This window comes from Psittacula echo (assembly GCF_963264785.1).
Source record: "Psittacula echo genome assembly, chromosome: 2".
In the NCBI taxonomy this organism is placed as follows: domain Eukaryota; kingdom Metazoa; phylum Chordata; class Aves; order Psittaciformes; family Psittacidae; genus Psittacula; species Psittacula echo.
Genome location: NC_137737.1, coordinates 18881729 through 18902252, shown reverse-complemented (window position 1 = coordinate 18902252; position 20524 = coordinate 18881729). Strand labels below are relative to the sequence as shown.

General features: G+C 41.8%; 1 protein-coding gene and 1 long non-coding RNA gene across 10 annotated transcripts in view; both read left to right on the top strand.

The window, feature by feature from the left end:
• The first annotated feature begins 1 nt into the window (after position 1).
• The window catches only part of DPH3 (diphthamide biosynthesis 3), a 95097-nt gene continuing 74574 nt past the window's right edge, over positions 2–20524 (top strand). For 4 of the 8 annotated variants that reach the window (XM_080609956.1, XM_080609957.1, XM_080609954.1 and 1 more), the window contains exons 1-2: positions 2–4096; positions 4223–4297. In XM_080609956.1, coding sequence (XP_080466082.1) covers positions 3989–4096; positions 4223–4297 — 183 coding nt within the window. In that variant the 5' untranslated portion in view covers positions 2–3988. Of the gene's footprint in view, positions 4097–4222; positions 6099–20524 lie in introns of those variants that run through there. The other 4 variants (XM_080609958.1, XM_080609952.1, XM_080609955.1 and 1 more) reach the window with 4 other exon arrangements.
• Positions 6862–17495, top strand: LOC308217193. 2 transcript variants are annotated; one of them, XR_013956200.1, is made up of 3 exons: positions 6862–7040; positions 7549–7611; positions 8559–17495. It is a non-coding gene; the product is annotated as an uncharacterized lncRNA (long non-coding RNA). The 2 variants fall into 2 exon arrangements; XR_013956201.1 differs by having other exon boundaries at positions 7549–7615.

Below are 20524 nucleotides of genomic sequence, written 5' to 3'. Positions count from 1 at the left end.
AATAAGTAGGAGTGGGGCCAGCAACTGCTTAGAGAAGCTGGATGTATTCAAATGCAGAGCCAGATGGGTTACACTCAAAGGTTGCCAAGAGACACAGCTGACATGCTTGTGAGGCAACTGTCTGTTACCTATGAAAAACAGTTACCAGAGAAAGCCTGCAGTGGACTGGAAAAGAGAGGCAAGAAGCATTGCCTATGTCCAGTCAATACCACCTCAGCCACTGCTGTGGGACATGCTCAAAGCTTGTCCCTTTAGCTGTGTGAAAGCATAGAAAGTAATCAAACAGATGCAACACAGATTTACCAACACCAAATTATATTTGGTAGATCTGAGCACCTACTGTGATGAAATGTGGTCACACAGCTAAGGGGACAGCAATGGATACAGTACACCTTGACTGACCTACAGGGCTTTTGACACCATCTCCCATGGCATGCACATTAGGTAGCTGAGGCCAGACAGACTGCTGGAATGGTTAAAAACTGCCTAGGCAGTCAGAATTGAAGACTTAGTGGCTTCAAGTTGCTCCAGTTGCCGGCTAGTAACAGTAAGAGTATCTCAGGGTTGATAGAGTTCAATAAATTTACCAATAACTTGGAAGATGAGACAGGATGTACCATCAGCAAACTTGTGAATGATACTAAATTAGAGGGATGGTTGACATGCTGAATGAGCTTCACTTCAAAGGGGCAGTGAGAAGCTGCAGGACTGGAAAACAGAAACCTCATGAAGTTAATTAGTACAAAAGTCTACACATGGGATTGGCTTAATCCAGTGCTATCAACTGTACTGGTCCAAGCAAGAGCTTTGACTAGATGAGACACTGGAACAGAAAAGTTGTGGCTGCCCCATCCCTGGCAGTGTTCAAGCCCAGGTTGGACGGGGCTTGGAGCAAGCTGGTCTAGTGGAAGGTGTCCCTGTGTGTGGCAGAGGGTTGGAAGTGGATGACCTTTAAGATCCCTTCCAACCCAAACCGTTGTGTGATTCTATGACACTCAAAAGTCCCTTCCAGCCAACATATCTGTGATTTTAAATGCTCAAACAATATTTATGTTTGAAAGAAGATCAAACACTGGATATGCATTCCCTTTCTGTTGGCAAAGGAAGGGCTCTGGTTGGAAATTTTTATAAACATTAAATAAAACCTTTTGTTTACAGGTTTATTTAGAAACACCTAAATCCCTCATTCTTCCAAATATCCTACATAATACTTACACCTCTAACCAGTTAAGCAAGTGGCAGAGACTTATATGCACTGCAATGGACACATGGTGTGAAGCTTCAAAACTGCATACTCAAATACAGCTCTGACAGAAAAACTGGCATGTACAATATCCAAACTAAGTCAGAAACACCCCTCATTTACCAAGTGTAGGAATAGGTTCATAGTGAGCCAAGAGATGTTTCTCATTGCTTGTAAATCTGCCTTCGTTTTTCCTGAAGTGGATTAACATGATTCTCTATTGCATTATCACCACCTATCAAATTCTATTACTTCTATGATGCAGTCCCCTTGCTTCTTTAAAGCGCTCTTAATCTTTTACTTCTAGTTACATGTCCTTTCCCACATCGTTTTAAAGCATGTAATGTATTTTCAAAATGTTTTTGTTTTTCATCTTGAATCCTTTGAAATGGCAATGATCCAGCTTGTTTAACTAATCAGGCCTATACTCTCTGGGCTTTCACTAACAGCTGCATTGGCTGGTCACTCAGTAATTTGTCTGTTTGTAATCATGTACAAATGGGAGGCAGAGCTTTCATAAATCAGGCTGCTCAGAAATGGAATACATATACTGTAAGTGCTCAAAATGCCCACTTTCAAGCATAAGTACTTCCTGCAGCTTTTAACTGCCCATAATTTTTAATAGCTTTTTAGCATTTAATTCCACAGCAGCTTGCAACTTTCCAAAGCAGAAGTATTTAAAATTATTCTACCACCAGTGAGCAAAATTACTTGTTTTATTTTTCCCCACAGCATACACAGAGTACTCTATTTAAACAAAATAGCATTTTCTACACGCAAATGTGCAGAAGCCATTGATACAAAAGTATTAACAATCTTAAAATATTTTAGCAAGGAAAAGTATGCATCCGGTGAAGAAATCGCATTCCTCTATCTCAGCATGTTCAGTCTGTAAATCCAGAGTGCTCAAACATCACCGAGTTACTTAAATTCATGAGATCATTTTATGACCAGGTAGCACATCTTGGTTATATCCATCTATGTAATCTTTTTTTATGCTTTTGAGTCGTGATTTCAAGCTTTTCACTCTATCACATAAACTAATTAAAAGAAAAAAACAAACCAGATTTGAAAGTGGTCATTCTTATGTAAGTTGTTTACACCAAGAGCCGTGACTTTAATTAAATCACCGCAACATCAAAATGAACCACATAATGCCTGACGCTTTGCTTTGGAGGCAAAAGAATGAGATTTACTTATTTTTTTTTATTTATTTATTTTTACATCCCTCAAAACCCTTTCTGCAGTCAGCTGCTACTAAATGCAGCGACATCTGCTGGTAAATTAAGCGGCCTAACTTTAAAATCCAACACAAAGGTTCTTGATTGTGTATTTTACACATTTCATTTAATGCTGCTGCCAAGGTTGACAGTCAGTTAAGGCCAGCCTCGTTTTCATTTCCCCTGCTACCACTTGAGGAAGCAAGTATGTTCAGTTCTACACATGAAAATGCAAAAAACCCCGAACAAAAGTTCAATATCAATGCATAACACTGAAAACAAAATATGTCAGCCTTATTTTACTGTAGCAGCTACAACTCTGAAGTCAAAGCTGAAAGACCCTATTGATACAGACTATTTTAAGAGTGAGACTCTACTGTAAATTAAAATAACTTTAGAACAGTAGTTCAAGATACTTGTTCCATTCACATTATCATCCATTATGCTCCAATCCTGAAAGTCACAATAAAAATCTGTTGTAATTTTTCCTCTGCAAGTAATAGATTCTAAAATCTCATTTAATGAATCCTGGTTCTCCTTTACCATACACAAATACGAGTCATGCCTTTATAAAATGTGAACTGCCTCACGCCCATATCACCTCTGCAACCTTTTTCGCTCATCCAGCCCTTCAGCACTTCCCTGACCTTCAAGCACAGGGCTTCAGCCTCTCAAGCTCCTGTCCAGAAGGATGTTCTCCCTTTAATTTTTATTCTCTTCTTATCCAAGTCCTTACAGAAACAGCCACTCTAAATACTCCCTTTCTTCCTTTCCTCCACAGACAGAAATGGGTGCTGCACTTATATATGACTCTTCTCCTCACTTAAAATCAAGCAATTCACTCATTCTCCTTATCCTCTGACCCACTGGCCCTGGGTTAATATCGCTTGAGATCTAGAACTGCATCTCTTCTTTTGGTCAGTCCTACATCAGCATTATCTGAAGGGAGAAAGCTATTTTTAGTTAACCTGTACCACACCAAAGAGAAAATTACTGCATAAACTACAGACAAGTGAGTGCTGAAGGGGAAGCAAGCATGCTTAAGCAAGCAGGACAGGAAATCTTTCACCAGGAGCATGCACACATAGACCGGTAAGAGCCACCCCTCTGGACAAACTGTCCTTCCTGCAGGTCACCACCGAGAGAATCCTTTCCCCTTGACAAGGTCGCGGCTGTCCTGACAAGAACTGCTGCCGCCCCGCCTCAGCCACCACAGAACCCCACTCCGCGCCTCCCGGACGAGAAGCCGGCAAGGCCGTGCAGGGGAGGGCACCGGTCGCAAAGGGCAGCCGCACCGGTCGGGAAGTGGCTGCACCCCTTCCAGAGGCCGCACAGGCTGTCCGGCCGTGGGGACCGAACAGACCGAGAAGAACCCCACAACCAACCCCCAACCCCAAAGGACCCCCAGGTTCCGCCGCAAGGCCCCTACCGGCCGCCGCATCACGTGACGCCGGTCTCTCGCCCCGCCCTCTTCTCGTCAACGCGCGCCGCCGCTCCGCTTCCGGCGCGTCTCACCGTCGCCGCCATGTCGGTGTTCCACGATGAGGTGGAGATCGAGGACTTCGAGTACGATGAAGAGACCGAGACCTACAGCTACCCGTGCCCCTGCGGGGACCGCTTCCTCATCACGCGGGTAATGGAGGCCGCGTAGGGACGAGGCGGCGGGGGGGAATGGAGCAGTGTTAGGCCGCGTTCCCGCAGGCCGCGGCGCCTGTGGGTAGACAGCGGGTGGGTGACTGCTGTCCCGGGGTTTTTGCAGGAGGACCTGGAGAACGGCGAGGACGTGGCCACCTGCCCCAGCTGCTCCCTGATCCTACGCGTCATTTACGACCAGGTTGGTGCGGGACGAGGGTTGCCGGGCGCGGTGCGGCCTGCTTCCCTGGCGCCGGGCCTGCCAAGTCGGGTTCCGGCTCGCCGTCCCCTGAAGAAAGCGCGACAGCAGGTTTTAGAAGTGCCTGGTACATACCGGGTAGGGTTGTGTGAGCTAGTGGGCCTTTTGTTTGTGATTACGGTTCCTTCTTTATCTCTCTTTTTCTATTTTCCTCCTCCTGCCGTGTTTGGGCTTTAAAACATGCTTGCTTGGGTGAGCATGGGGTGGAAAACAGGCAAAACAATCTGTGCGATGCTAAGAGCTATCTATGACCCTAGCATAGATATATTTATGACCCTGTCATGTAGCCTTATACTTCTGAACCTGTCAGGTTGCTTTTCATACTTAGTGGGCATGTTGTGGCTTTCATGTTTTGGGAGACGGATTCATAGCAGTTATACCCAGGCTAGAAAACAAAATCAGTGTCTGGTATTTTCTGGGGGGAGAGGAGCTCCAGCAATAATGAAAATCAGCTAAATTCTACTTGCTGTCTTTAGGAGCAGTTCATGCGTGATGAAGTCATTGCAGAACCTTTGCCAAACAAGGAGTTGATAAAGTGCTGATGAACACATCATGAACGGTTACCGCTTTAACATAAGAAAGTGTCAGGATGGCAACTGCAGAAAGAGACGTGGTTTTCCTCCTGGAAGTGCTCGCTGCTGTGAGATACAAGTGCAATAACTGTCTGTCTTCATAATTTGAATAAGAATTTGTTGGGACATCAGGCACGTGAACGGCTTTTGTTCAAACGGGTTTTACATTTTAAAAATATGTGAGTTGCCATGTGTATTCCAGAAGACTTGAGGATTATGATTGAATTATGACAGCATGTCAATACATAGAAGTGTGTGGGGTTGTGAAATTACAACATTTGTCTAGCAGTGCTTCTTAGCCTGTGGAGAAAAGAAGGCTTTGTGTGAGCATGTGACAGTGTGAAATGGCACAGAGCTGAAATACTGGGAAACAAAATTTAAAAGTCCAGAGGATGTGATGCCATACAGAATTACCACTTTGACATAGTATGGCATCACCCAGGATGTGGGCTGATACTTAAACTCAGAGTGCACAGAAATTTACCCATGTTTTCTCAACAACTTTGTGATTTGACTTGCAGCAATATAAACTGGGCTGCAGTTCTTTGTGCCATTTGTAGTAGTGCATTTACTGAGTTCCTCAGCCTTCCTTTGTGAGGTTCTGTGACTACCTGGGTAAGAGATGCACACATTTCACTTAAGTGATAAAAAGGAATTTTTTAGGGTAAAAAGAAGTTGGAAGTATATACTCAAAAGTACATTAACACCAAGACTACTTCAAGCCACTGCACTTAAGTATTTATTTAAAATTGTGGTCATTCATGTGTTTTAGTAGAATTTGACATCTGTGAAGTTAAATTTGGGGAAAAATACTTGTGCAGCATTTATATAGTTAATTTTGCTCCAGGCACTAAGGTTAAGCAAATCTTACTAATTTCTTGTATTTAACTATTTTGTTCTTCCAACGTTCTGTAAATGTTGAAGATGAGCAGTCAAATTTTTTATTTTTTTTTTTTAAGGGGGGGAGGGAGAGAATAAAGTTAAAAATAAAACTACACCCTTCAGGTAGAAGTGCACAACCCAAAGTGTTTTCATGCTTAAACCAGGAGGTGGCACTCGCGTTACTTCGGTATCTGTGCTTCAAAAAACCCCGAACAACTGTGGTACTTTGATTAGCTATCTTTTATCAAATATTTATTTTGTCTATTTAAATAAAGATATTTAAGACTATACCAGTGGTTGTAATGGGCCATTGCTTATTCTGTTTGTGCACCAGCCACAGTGATTTCCAGAGGTGTTGAGTTGCTGCTGTGGTAATGATTTATAGATTCTGTGAGTCCATGATATTGGAATATCATCAGGTTAGTTAGCAAAGCTTTTCAGTCTATTAAGAGATGCTATAAAGCAAATTTACAGGAACCCTATTTAATCTCTATTCAAATTTCTACTGCATGAATATATTAAGGATTTTTGCACAAGTATTCTACATAAAACAGTAAGTTTCAAATGGGACATCAGGGAATGTCTGCTCTGACGTAACTACATCAAAATAAATTGCAAGGTGTAGTATCTCTAAAGGTGCATGGATTTTACAGAAGTAAGTTGACTGGTTTTAATGTTTATAATGAAGGTTAAGGCACTGTCATAAAGACTTATGAAACTTGCATAGAGATTTATTTATACTCCATAAGGTTGGATTCCTACCTGCTTGTAAAAAGTGTTTATCAATTGAATTTTATTTGGCATGTGCTAATGAAAGCTTTGAAGTGATTCTCTGTAGTGTTCCCCACTCATCTAAAATACAGGTAATGACTTTTTAAAGATTAATTTTGGCAAAATTAATTACTCCAGATCATCAGTTGGGACTGTCAGTGCTGAAGGTTTCATGGTAAACATACTCTTTACCAAGTAGGAGTAGGATCCAAGTTGTATAATGCAATTTATATGTACATTAAAATTATTTAGTTACATAGTATATATTAATGCTTTAATAAGTATGCATTATGTTTGCTTTTCTGCAGCTTTTTTACAGTGTAACAACAGTAAAGTATTGTGGCTGATGCTGTTAGGAAAGGATATAGCCACATCTGCTCACATCAATTGCTCTCAACTCAGTCTCATTGCAGCGTCTTGAGAATCTCAAGAAGTAGTTGCTGTCCCCCCCAAGAAAGGAGGTAAAACAAGGATGGATGTCATGTGTCTCTCTTGTTGCTCTTTGGGAATCTGAGAGAGATGTTTAAAAACTGTTAAGCTGTTTTGTTGCTTTCCCTTTTACTCTGCAGAAAGAAGTGGAATTCTGTGGCAACAGAGTTCATGAGAGCTCAGAGGTGCTAAAGCCAAAGAGCTGCTCACTTTTGCCTTTTGTTAACTTGTGAGAAGCTTTTGACTCTAGTGATTGCAGCCAGCTTAAAAAAAAAATTCCATACTGTATAATTCCAAAACAGCAGTCAGGGCAGTCCAAGGGACTCTCTGAAATGTTCCTCTTCTGGAATTCAGTCACACGGTTTCTTCACAGCACCACAGGGAGCATGCAGGCGCCTTATGCGTTACTGATGTATTGCGTGTTCTTACAGATCAGTGGTTCACTTGTTTTCTAAAAAGGCAATTGTGTAGGACACAAAGAAGTCTTTTGCTTGCTGTTTGTATCTGACAAGCAGGTTGATTGATTATGTATTTCATTAGGTCCTTGACTCTGTGTGGAGGAGTGCAGTGTGATGAAAACAATATCACATGAACATTAATGGAGTAAGTTGTATTTACTAGAGATTAGAGAGGGTAGAACAACTTACTATCAATTTCAGATACTTTAGCTGTAAAATTGCCAATGCTGTTAAATAGCACTAAACTCCTGGATAATTTTGAAAACAAGTAATATACTGTGGCAATGATTTCATGGGAAGAAATGAAATTTGCTCTTCATTAAACTAAAGAGGCTCTGCTTCTCTAAGCAGTCACATCCTTTGCATTTCAAAGAAACTTGCTGGGAAGGTCATGTACTTCTGGCTCATTGTGCCTGTATGTCAGTGGCATACATGATTAGACTTGAATAGTTGCTCTATAAGTCATGACAGAGACTCTGGACCCCCAAGAGCTGAGGTCATAAGGCCACCAACTTCAGATGTGGCACTTGTTCCATTTGTCTGTATGCTGGGGAAATTGTGATGTCCTGAAGAATCCTGATAAAAATACCTCCACAGTTCTTACCTCCATCGTGATGTTTAATTTTGATCCTCAGCATCAACAAAAAAAAAAAAAAAATCCTTTGTAGAACATGTAATAAATCAATAATTGGTGTAATATAGATCGTTACATAGATTATGAGTCTGTTTGCCAAGAAGCAGATACTGATTAATTTCAAACAAACTCAGAATTTCAGTGAAGAAAGTGAGCTGACAACTATTATTGTCACTAAGCAAAACAGTTTTCATATACACCATTTCTCTCCTCTATTCCAGTTTAATGTTCAGAACAGGCTAACTGTAGGGACAGGTATTTATTACACTGAAAACTTCTTAAAATGTTTTTACAGAGAAGATTCAAGATATTTAGCATAGTAACAAGTGTTTGCTGTGATTTTCTCCTACTATAGTTCCTTGTGAATTGCTTTCTCTTTATAGTTAGTTGGGATATAGCTTTGAATCTTCTTCATGGTAACTTAAGAGTGCTGATTTCTTAATGTCTCTTCATAGTAGCTGTGGCATGGAGGAGATGGAGGTTTCCTGTGTAACGCTGAAGGTGGTGGGCTCATCAGCTCTGAAACTTGTCAAACTTTATGAGTGACAGAGGCAACAACTGACGGCCGCTGTGCTGAGCTGGAAAACAGCTGTCAATGTCACCTGCAGCCAGGGAGGAAGTGGGTCAAAAGGGACCAGCTGAAAGGGTAGAAGCTTAAGTGACCTGTCATCACTATTTCCTACCCCTTGCCTTCACCATTTCACTCTCTTTGCATACCAGATCACCTCTCCAGAATTTTTGGCAGCTCACTGGTCCATGCAGGCTTCCTGTCATGTGGGTATCACTGCCTTGCCACTTACCCTGTGGCTGTGCACAGTGACCCAGGAGAACCTTGAGAACCTTGCTCCAGAGGCTCAGGGTGCTCCAAGGTCAGCAGCAGAGCTGCCTGAGCCAGCAGTGCCATTGTCTAACCAAGCAGGCAGTCACTATAGCTACTGTGAGAATTGTCTTTCTAGAACAACCCAACTGAGCAACAGATTGGTATTTTCCACATTAGGTTATGTGCTGCAACATGCGAATCTGGCCCTTTAAGCCAGTGACGCAGGAAATGGTGCTCTCAGAGTACTTTAGTGCTCTTCCTCTGAGTTTTGTGGGTTTTTTTTCTTGAGGCAGAAGCTTCATCACAGTGTCCACCAACATGCTCTGAGGCAGAAATAGCCGTCCAAGCCCTTTCTCTTCATTTTCAATGCCTGCCTCCATTTTTGGTTTTCTCTGAGGAGCGGAAGAGCTCTGCTGGTATATGGTGATCTAAGGGAATAATTTGAAATACATGTGATATTGCTGAGGGCAGCTGTATAATTGAGAAGGAAACTTTTGAGACCCCCAGATAATAGGTCATGCTATGAAACATTTCCAAAGGAAGCAACTAGACTAACTCATGAGTATTACGATCTTATGCACACTCTCTTTCTTCTAGTGGGAAAGTGATTTAATTTGCATTCATGGAGTAGCAATAATGAGTATTTGCCCCACATATATGTAGTTATCTAAGCATGTTCTCTGTTTGCTCTCTTCCATATTTTCAATTGTTGTGATTAATGCAGATTTTTTTTCAAGAGTCACTTCCCCGACAGATTTTCAGTCAGCTCATTGCTGAAACGAAGCTTTCAAAATGGGTGAGTTGGGCCCCTGAAGATCTCAAGTCTGTCTTAGAATAGTAGTATTTAAAAAGTATTTTGAATTCATTATTTCATACTGAAGCTCTTAGGGATTGTGTTTTCATTTTGCTACCAAGATTTTCTTTTCTGTTATGTGGTGGTCATTTTTTACTTTTAAGTCAAAGCCAAGATCCTTACTGTGTTGTTTGAATGCTGAAGCTGTTGCTCTAGGAAAAGATCCAACTATCATAAGACTCAGGATAAAACCAACAGGAGCTGGCAATACACTTAGCCGTAAGTCACTTCTTCAGTGCCCTCTTTGTGCTGTTTCTGCTCCGTAGTAAATGTTTTTACTTTGGTCTTAGTTGTAGTCGGAAAACAACTCTCTTTGACACATTTGTTATTTCAAGTTGAAGTTATTCCAGTTCACCTGAACACTAAATAGCTGAAATGTTTTTGAGCATGATCTTTTTTTGTGTGATCCTATGGTATTTACAAAATACGAGTTTCTGGTATAATCTTAGGATTTTGCATCCCCTAGGAAAAATCAGATTTTTCAAGGGAGGGGTTTTTGGGTTTTATTCAGTATTTAATACATTGAGATAGGTACTGCTCAACAGTTCTCATTTCTATGTCTGATCATCGGCCCATTGTTGCTTCTTTCTCTGGAAATCACATACCTATGCAAAGCCAATGTAAATATTGACTGGTATTTATTCTATCTTTCAGACAATAGCAAGACTGATGACCTCTAGCAGGGCTTGTGTACTGCAGCATGAATATATCGTTTTGTATCACACCATGACAGAGGACTGGTTTTGTAGCTTGTAACAGATTTTAAGATTATAGAAATATAGAAAGTAGTAGGTAAAATATGAACCCTACATTATCCTACCTTTTCTCTCATTGTGGTCGAATACATTTATTTGACTTCTGTTATGCAGAGGCTTCTGTGACCCCCAGTGCAGTGCATAGCAGAGGTATTACTGTGTTGGTGGATTCTGGTGTACATCCCTTAGCTTGATAAGGAGAACCAGACTTTGAATTTAGATATGGAAACAGTCAGGAGGCAGAGATGCAGGCAAACCAACCGTCAGTGTGCCATTTCAGAGTTAGTAAAGAAAGTTGCTGTCCTAGAGGCTGAGATGAGCTGTGGCAGCACACCAGGTAAGTCCATCAGAGCCAAACTGGCTATCCCAAGGCAGACCAAGGGTCTCCTTGGTCCCATTCCATCCCCAGCACTGCCCTGTGGTTAATGGATAGATTTTCTAATATTGGTCTGGGTAAGGGTAGGGGGGCAAATTCTTACCCTGAATAAATCATGGGTGATGAATGTGCTAGAATGAAGAACTCTTGCTTTTCCTTTTGAAGAAGGGGTTAATTGTAACTCACAATCTCTCTTCTCATGCAGAGCTACTCAAGATAAAGCTATTTCTTGGAAGAATACCCTTAGGAAGTCAGTGACCTAGAATGAGCCTTAACTGTGATGTTCGCTGCTGCGCTATCCATACACAAATGGTTTTTGACAGGCTTTGCAAACAGCCCGGGGTCATAGCCTGCGAGCTTTCCTTGAGCAAGTAAAAGCTGTGGAGGCAGGAGCTTAATCCATTTCTTGTTGAGACAAACAGCAGAATTCCCAAACTCTGGGATGGTGCAGAGTGGGACACTGATGGGCAAATGCAGCCCCTCACAGGACAGTGAAAAGGACATGGCAAGCAGCAAAAGATGATCCTGCCAGGGATGGTTCATGAAGTGTAAGCAGTCCTTTGAACTGGAACCAAGACTGTGTTTTTAATATCCCTTGACAAGAGGCCGGGGGAGAGCAGGTGACGGTACACCACGCTGACATCCTGCCTTGGGCATCAAAATATGTTTCTGTGGCCACTACTCCTCCACTGCAAGCTGCATAGTAAGGTAGGGATGTGGTTTTGCTGTGGAAGCGAGGTGAGCAGCAGAGGGCTGATGCCTAAGCACTTCCTATAAGGTTTGCTCTGTGTGTACACTGAGAGCGCATGGTGGTGGGGCAGCCTGGGAATGTGCTGGTTCAGGGCCCACCTGCTCCTGCTTCTGAGAGAAAGGGCTTTCTCCCCACCCCAGCTCTTTGGTCAGGCATTGATCTGAGAACTTTTTTTTGCTCAGTAAACCTAGGAAGTAACCTAGTGGTTAGTGCTGCATTTGATGATGTATGGAAGATACACTCTGAAGAAGCTAACGTAGTCCCTACAAAACACTCTGATCCTTGCAAATCCTTTTTGGTTTTTTTGTTCCCCTTGATAGTTTTTTCAAGTCTGGGATTTTTCAACTGAAGAATTCAAATAAATCAGCAACCAGAGCAAATGCCAAACAACCAGAGTCAGGCTTTCTCAGTGTTTGAAACCAACAGACCCCCTTCTCAAGATATTATGCCTAACAGGATCCGATTGCACTTCCTCAGCCAGAGAATTTCTGTCAGTACCTCTGCCAAATGCACTGTCTCACGGAGGGAGGATTTGATAGTGATCCAGGTTAAGGCAGCCTCTTCATTCAGAGACAGTGACTGCCAGCCCCACACAGACTGCAGTGGGGCCACCCAAACGTCAAGTTTCCACTGAGGAAAGCTAAGTTCCCCACACTCTTTTTATTTTTGCAACCCTGACAGGGCTGTGTCCTTGGTTTCTTTCCATGCCAAATAAAGTGTCTGCACATTTTGTCTAGTTCAGTTTAGTACCATTGAGGCCTTTACACCAGGAGCACCTGCAAAAATAGAGGTCTGAAGAGAGAGATGCATTTCTGACAGGTTAATCAACCCAAGCAGTGAGAAATTATTGTGCTAGATATGTAAACACATTTGCAGGTTGCCTTGCAAGGGCAGCCTGTGAAGGTTAAATTGGCTGGGGATGCTCTGAGCCCTGGGCACAGAGTACCCGGGGAGACATGGCTAATATAAAGTGCTCCAAGCTAGATCCTGCCATCCAGCACAGCCGTGTAAATCTGGAGTAACTCAGACTGCTTTGGGGATGTTACTTAAGATCCACTTCACCCAACTGAAGGGCAGAATTTAAATGAATTACCCATGAACAGAGAATAAAGACCATGTTCAGTAAATAATAGATTTCTGGTGTTCCTGCCCTTCATGACTCTCTCTCATAAATATTTCAGACTCCATCTGATTGCTGCTTCACTGTGTCAGCCAAAAGATCAAACTGGGCAAGTGCATTTTGGTGTCATTCACATTGGAGGTTCTGGGTGAGGCAGAACTGCAGACAAACCCCTGATTTCTTAAGAGCATGATGCTGTCCTCACCAGAGCTGTATTTGAAGTGCCAAGGGCACATTCTGTAACTGTTCTTGGTTATTCTCTCGCTGAACTGAAAAATAGGAGAAAGGGGAAGCAATTTTAAATGACTAGAAATCAATTTGGTACGAAAGCGTCAGCTGAAGCATGTCAGTATTTATGAGATTATTAATTTCATTCTGAAGAAGTCAATATAAGATGTCACAGTGTTTCTCACCCTGCACAATCGCTCCATGCAGCCTGGTGCTTGGCACCAATCCGTGAGCAGGTTTTGCTCATCCAAAACTTAATTTTTCAGGGGACGTTACTCAGGGAGTAATGAGTCTGATTTCTCTTTTTGTACATTACTGCTGGATTCTCTCTGTTCACTTATATTGTTCAGCAGCAATACAATCTCTTATTAAAACACCCTCCAGAGACTTGATAAGACTCAACCTCTATCACCATAACTTGCTTCATGAGGTCAGGCTGTTGGATGTGAATACATCCCTACTGTGTTACACACACTCTTGATGGTCCTAGCCAGTTGTCCAATGCTAACTGAGAAGCAAAATGCCTCAGTGAGATTTGAAGAGCTCCATCCATGCCTGGAGGCACAATGACTGTTAAAAAATAGCATTTTTAGAAAATCTGAAACCACTCACTTTGAATATTCTACTACTACTTTGAATATACTACTACTACTAGAGTTGACTGTTGTATTTTAAACCTGTCAGATGGGTTTTATCCATGTGAAATGCTGTATACTTTTGCTCATTCTTGCACTATCCAGATCCTTACCGTGTAGATGCTTTCCAGTATTTTCCCTTAGATTTAGCGTATTGTAATTGATTGCTCATGACTACCATGAAATGACAATTCCAAGACTGTCCGTAGTTCACAATATAGATGGTTTGCTAGTGGAAATTCCACCATTTTTTTCATGATAGCCAGTCCAGCAGAAAGCTCAGTAAGATGAGCCTCTCAAATAGGGCAGGGAGGAGACCTCAAGGATAGATTTGTGTGTATTTGTGACATGCGCAGCCAGAAAAAGAGGAATCTTGGTCTCAGTAGATCAAATGACCACCTGCACATTCTCACAATCTGAGAAATAACCTCTGTCCTGCCGCTTATGCTGTTAGTTGCTCTCCTGTGTTTTCCATTAGGATTGTCATTCTATTGCCAAAAAGAAGGAAAAAGGATACATCTCTCCTGTGTTCTTGCTGGCTGAACAAACCATTGTCCGCATCTAGGGTTTTTTTATTAATTTTACTATTATTTTGCAGGTGTGCTTTAAACATTTTTAATAATATAATTGCACTGATGAGACCTATAAAGGAGCATGTATAAATTGCTCTTGCCCTTTTTGCAGCCTGATATTCTCCTTGGTTCAGAGGGGGAAATCGGTGGCCTGGCAGAACTAGATCCACACAGAGTGTGTGGGGGTTAATGGTACCGGCACTGCTGGGATGATCTGCCTAAGGGCTGCAGATAAAAAACAACCATTTTTTTGTTGTAAAGGATCAGAATGCGGGTTATCTGGAGGGACAGAGTTTCATGGTGTGCAGTACATTTCCAATGTTCATCATGCCAAGAGTATTCCTATTGAGAAACAGAAAATTAGGGGTTAAACCTTCATCTACAGAGTCACCTTGAAACCCCATAATGGAAGATCGGTAATTGAGGATAGCTGTTTGCTAAAAAGATTACTGACCGGCGTAAAACAGTAGCTATAAGTATATTTTATGTCTTGGATATTTTCCTGGCAGACTTAAGTCTTTCATTGAGTTATGCAGTAGCAGCCCTGGATTTGGACAACTTGTGCTCAGAATAATAGTAGGGTGGTTTTTGGGGTGCCAGAGGGGAGAAGAAGTAGCGCTTTATTAAGTCAGTGCACCACAATTTTCCTTGGTTAGCACAAAAGAATTCTTCACTCCACAAATGGAGAGGCCTGTTTCAGTTTATTCTTTTGCAGTATTCTGTACAAGAGGGAAGAAGATGAGATAACTCTTCCTGGATAATATCCAAGATGTTAATTAAAGAAATGGCACTTAGACATTCCTTACTGACTGGAGTTCATGGCCATACTGGTATCTCATGTCTTGCTTTCATGTTAAGATCTTTTCAAGATGATCTTTTCTAGAAACACCTTTCTTGTTCTGACACTAGAGGTCCTAAAGATAATAAGAAAAGGAGGCACAACATACCTATGTATTTGGCACTGGAGAGTTCTTGCAAGGTGGACATGAGTATCAGGTCACTGAAAGCCCCCATTAGTTAGCTGACAGCATGTGTTAGTGCTAGGCAAACTGGAGGAACAGCATCTGCCTGTTGGACCCAAAAGATTAACTTTGTCTGTGATCCAGAGTGATTTTCATGCGTTTCTGCTGTACCCTAGAGGAGTGGGAGGTAGGCTTTGCTTACACTTGGGTGATACTCAGCTAATTTGTCATGCCCCCCAAGTTAGAGCAGGGAGGGTTGAGCTATGGATGATGGCTTTGAGGTTGCTTGGATCTACCTGACAAGTGAAATGCGAGGGCCAACCAAGAATTTATCAAATGCCATGGTACTAAACAGCAGGGCAGCTGCTGAAACAGCTTCGAGGACTTGCTTCTGGTTCCTTAATCCTCAGTCTCCTTCTTTGTCCTTTCCCCTCCAGAGCTTGCTTTTGTAGGTAGGGAGAGATGAAAAATCACCCCAGGTGCCAAGGAGAGCAAAAAGAAAGCAAATGGCCTGAATGCGTGAAAGTTTAGAGAAAAGCCTTCCCTGCCAGGCATGCCAGTAGGAGCCAGTACTTGCAACATAAACTTGGGGATGCTGTTATTGTTGTAGCCCTGTTGCACTGCTGTACAGTGCTTCAGTGCTGTAAAAAGAAATGGGTGGATATACCTGGGAACTGAAATTAAATCCAGCTTTTCCCATTTGCCAATTTTCTCTATTCTGTCCCTCTGTTAAAATTTGAATATTGATTTTCCTCCTTCTGCTGAGTCTGCAGTCTTTGATAGCATGTTATTGTTCTAAATGCATTCACTGAAGAATAATAGAATCCGCTGGCAAAGAAAATTCCAGCAAAACAATTTCTTATCAAAATCTGCCAGCTTGTTGGAGGCAATGCATCAGGTATCCCAGAGGAAAACATTCCTTCTTACGATGTGGTGACAAGGAAGTGGAGCCCATCACCTTGCCATGGGCAGCCTGGCCTGGGGGCCTCTCTCATCATGACTCTAATGAGCATCCCATCTCTGTCTCACAAAATAAAGGAAACACTTGGTCTTGTTCCACACTGAAACCAAACTGAACTCAGAAACCCTGAAAATTCTGCAAAATGGAATTACCACTTTCTGCCAAGCTTGAGCATTATGTTACAATGCCTAACACTGAATGAAAACTTAGAAAATACTGTATTTCTCTGAAAAGATGTGTATTTTCTTGTAATTAGCAAATTGTGGCTTCTTTGTACTTAGTCTACTTATCAAGTTCCTTCACGGTGTCAAGACTTATTTTGTTCCAGCCGTCCCTCGCATCACTGGTTTAAGAGCTGTTCTTGGCACTAGGAAACCTTCAGAGCACTGTCCCGGGCTGCACGCAGGAGGTTGCTCCAACAGCAGGAACTGGAGCTGAAACTGCTCATTGTTTATGTAAAACTAAAAGTTATTTCCTTAGCGCCAGCACCAGGCTCTGTTCCTGAGGCTGTACGTGCACATATCTGCACAGGCACCGCAGCCTGAGCACGGTGTGTTGCACTGGGAAATTAACGTTTCCTTTGCTTCTGCAAATAAAGGCATCCACAGCACACTGCCCTGAAGAACCAGCTCTTGCCACCATTGAGGAGCTGATGGTGATCCATCAGCTGAACCGCATGAACTCAGGAAGCATTTGTGCCTCAGTCACACTGAGTGGTCTTCCAGGCTATATGATTTGTTGGCTGATTTGTAAGTAACAGCAGCTCTTGGCAGCCCAGATGATGTTTTTGATGGGTATGACACATACACCACTTAGATAAGATGACAAAAAGCCAGTGTTTTAGATAAAAAACTTGGCCAATGAGAACTGCAAGGCTTCTTTTTAATTGGTGTGAGGAGTTTTATGTCTGCCCACTTGAAATACTCTGATTATCAAACTGTTTCTTTGTTCACTGCTTGGCTTTTGACTTCTAAGCAGGCAAAGCAGGCAGTATATGCTATAAAATGGAAAGAGAAAGAAGATGATGCTAATACACTGAACTGTCTTCTCTATAGGACTGTTTGGCTTTAAACATTTTAGTTTGGCTACAGCTTTTGACCCCTTTTCATTCTTTCAATCCCAAACCATATGTATAAAGGGTGATTGACAGAATACCCTGTGTTTGAAGCAGCCTCACAATGGCTTGCACTCAGATATAAATATCTGATGTTCCAAGTCTTGAGAGATGAACTCCTGATGTATCAAAGTACCAGCTGATTTTCTTTCATACCTGCAATTAAATTCTTCATGTAAATGTCGCATTACATGATGAATAAGAGACTGTAAAACCCTCAGTTTTCACCTAGTAGCATATTAAGCTCAGAAGTTGAGAAAAAAATGCTGTGAAAAACATTATACTAAAGGATGTAATCCTTTAAAGGTTGTTTATGCCTATGACTATAAATTACATTATTAGATTATTTTTTTATCAGTGTGTAAGACGGAGAGACTAATAAATACATGGCAAAGAAGAGAGATTTGTGGTAGGAATCTTAACTAATCACACAAAATAAATTATTTTAAAATATATTTAGTATATATGCATATTTTAAAAAATGGGTCATTTTCACTATTTTCTCAATTTGCAACACAAAATTACTGTTAGTATAAATACATATCATAGTATTGCCAAAGGGCATGGACTTTAGCAAAGGTCATTGTGTAGCTACTTAGAAACTGAATGTTGTATTCAGCCTTTAGGCTGGTCTGCGTGTACCTTAGGTTCAAGAAAAAAAGAAGAACCTTGCTAACAATCCTGACATCTGTTTCTGTTCTGTATGGTGGAAATTCTGCTGTAACTTTCTAGCCTATCCAGCAGAAAGAGGTAGAAGATTTGTCATTAATAACAGCATTAACGTCTCAAAATATGGCAGACTTCTGAAAATTCACGTTCTTACTGTGTTGGGACGAGGTTACGCAGTCACACAGCATCCTCACAGTGGGGTCTCTCAGTTTGTGAACAAAGAAGCTGTCTTAGGAAGAGTGCTGCTGGATGTAAGCTTATCTGAGGAAATTGCAGATGGTAGCAAGGAAGTTTGGTTTTGGCTGCCATCTCTGTGCCTGAACCCAAGCCAAATCTGGAGGGAATTGGAAGAGCTGGGTGCTGGGATTGGGCTTCTGGAAGGGGTTTTAGTCTGAGTGCCCTTTGGGTGATGTTCCTTCCACCTAACTCACATTTAAAGGCTACATATGCCATCTAAATTAAACATTAAGACTGCCTCTGATCAGTAGAGAAAGTGAGCACTTCTAGATAGTGATCGACCCATCTTGTTTAAATACATTACCTCTGGAAGAGGTCTCTGCTAACCGGTAGAAGCAGCCTAAACAAGTCACTTGGTTGTTGCTGTTCTTCAGGTGGCTGCAGTTAACAGGGGTGAATCCTGTCCATATTTAATGCATAATAATCTCCAAGTGGGATAGCTGTTTTGCAAAAATACCCCCACCATTTGCAGCTAGAAAGACATCAGCCCCACTGTGCCTGCTGCCCCAAGTCATGTAGCCAGACTACTTTTCTAGTCCATCCTCCCAAGCCACCTGGTGAAGAAGCAGCTGTGAGCTGTCTCAAGGGTGTGCCAGGGATTGTGCTTTCCAGAGATTCCACTTCTGTAGTCCCTATTCAGACCTTTTCACTGAAACTGATAGGAATTTTGGCACAGGACTATAAAGACAAACCCCCTCCAAGATGCGAGTGGAGGCAGGCTCCTACTGTACATTCCTGTAAGGCCATTATGTGATGGCTAAATGAAGGTATTGCCACTGGAGGCTTTCCAACAGGGTTCTTTTGCAGCTATTATGCAGCATAAGGAAAAAGAAGCATCAACCGATCATATCACAATAGAGAGAAATACAAATACAACATTTCACTGTGCACTGATGTACTTTATTCAGGGCAGACATGTGCAGTTTGCATAGCTTAAAAACATAAGCCAAGTTAGCAGTATTTGCAAAACACTCCTTTTTCACATTTCACATTCACTCTTCCAACACATTTGTAATTTGAATCAAATTGCTGGAGATCAAATGAGATACAAAGGCAGAATTTGAAAGCTCTCACTCACATGTCACCTTCCAACTGTTATGAAAATCTAGGCTGTTACTGTCCTTGTTCTGGTTGCCTCAGCATAGCCCCATTCCTTCCTGGGGAAATCTCTAATAGAAGCTATTGCATTTTAGTAAGCAGACAGTATTACAGCTCCATCAGCATCTCTAAGGGAGGACCTGGAGGCACTGACAGATACTCTGAACATTTCTCTGCCACAGGGTTTATCCTAACAGTTGCTTTAACCATCCCGCTGTTCAAACTTCAGGTTAATACATGGAACAAATGCTGCTATTCTGTTTCTCTGCACTAGCGATGACACCTCACCTAACAGGACAAGCCCCAAACTATGGCCAATACTGATTGAATTGACTAGGTTTAGGTTTAAAAGTAAGTTGAAGATTACTTCAGGCTTTTATGTTCTTCCATTTCCGGTTAGCTGGAAGAGGAATAATCCAGGCCGTTTAGTAAGTGCTGTCAACTGAAAGGTGACCCATTCTTGAATCTGACCTTTTAGCTCAGCTTCATGGGTGGGTTTGGCTCAAAGCACTAGTTATGCTTGGGCTGCCAAATTCAAAGGAAAAGGTGGAGTTATGCTACAAGATGTTTACTTGTGTTATGCTGGAATTCCTTTGCTCTTGCCCAAGGCTGTACTTTGTAGGCCTTCAGAGATAAAATTGTTCCTTCGTGCTTGCCTGAAACATTGTTTTCTTACGTTTTCCTCTTGTCAATGGGAATTAGAAATGAAATGTTGTCCCTGACCAAATACAGAGCTAAAAGTAATTCCATGTTTTGTGATGCTCAAAGCATTGCTGTCTGCTAGTGTTGAGTGAAAGATGGACAAAAATGAGGAAAACACACCAGCACCCTTAGCAGAGATGCTTTGTTGAGCCCCTTGTACAAGCTATGTGAGAAGAGTCTAGTCTTGATGGATCTAACCACAGGGGTAAAAGTGTAAATGACCACAAATTGGTTGGTACAACCAACCAACCATTTAAAAGGCATACAGGAAGGAAACTAGGAAATATAGGGGATAGATGTTTTTTCCTTTGGATTTTTTTTTGGTTGGTTTTGGTTTGGGTTGGGGTTTTTTTAATGTTTATATTAGGCGAAGTGTGCTCCATGGTATGGCCCACAGTCTATGTCCCCTGGCTGTCCCCATATGGAAACCAACTAGACCACACACCCTTCTGGCCTGTACTCTGGAATTCAGTTCCCTTGGAAACTGGACACACACTTACACTGTTACTAAAAGCAACAAGTATAAAAACAATTATTTTTTAAATGGTACCAAACCATATATTTTCATTTT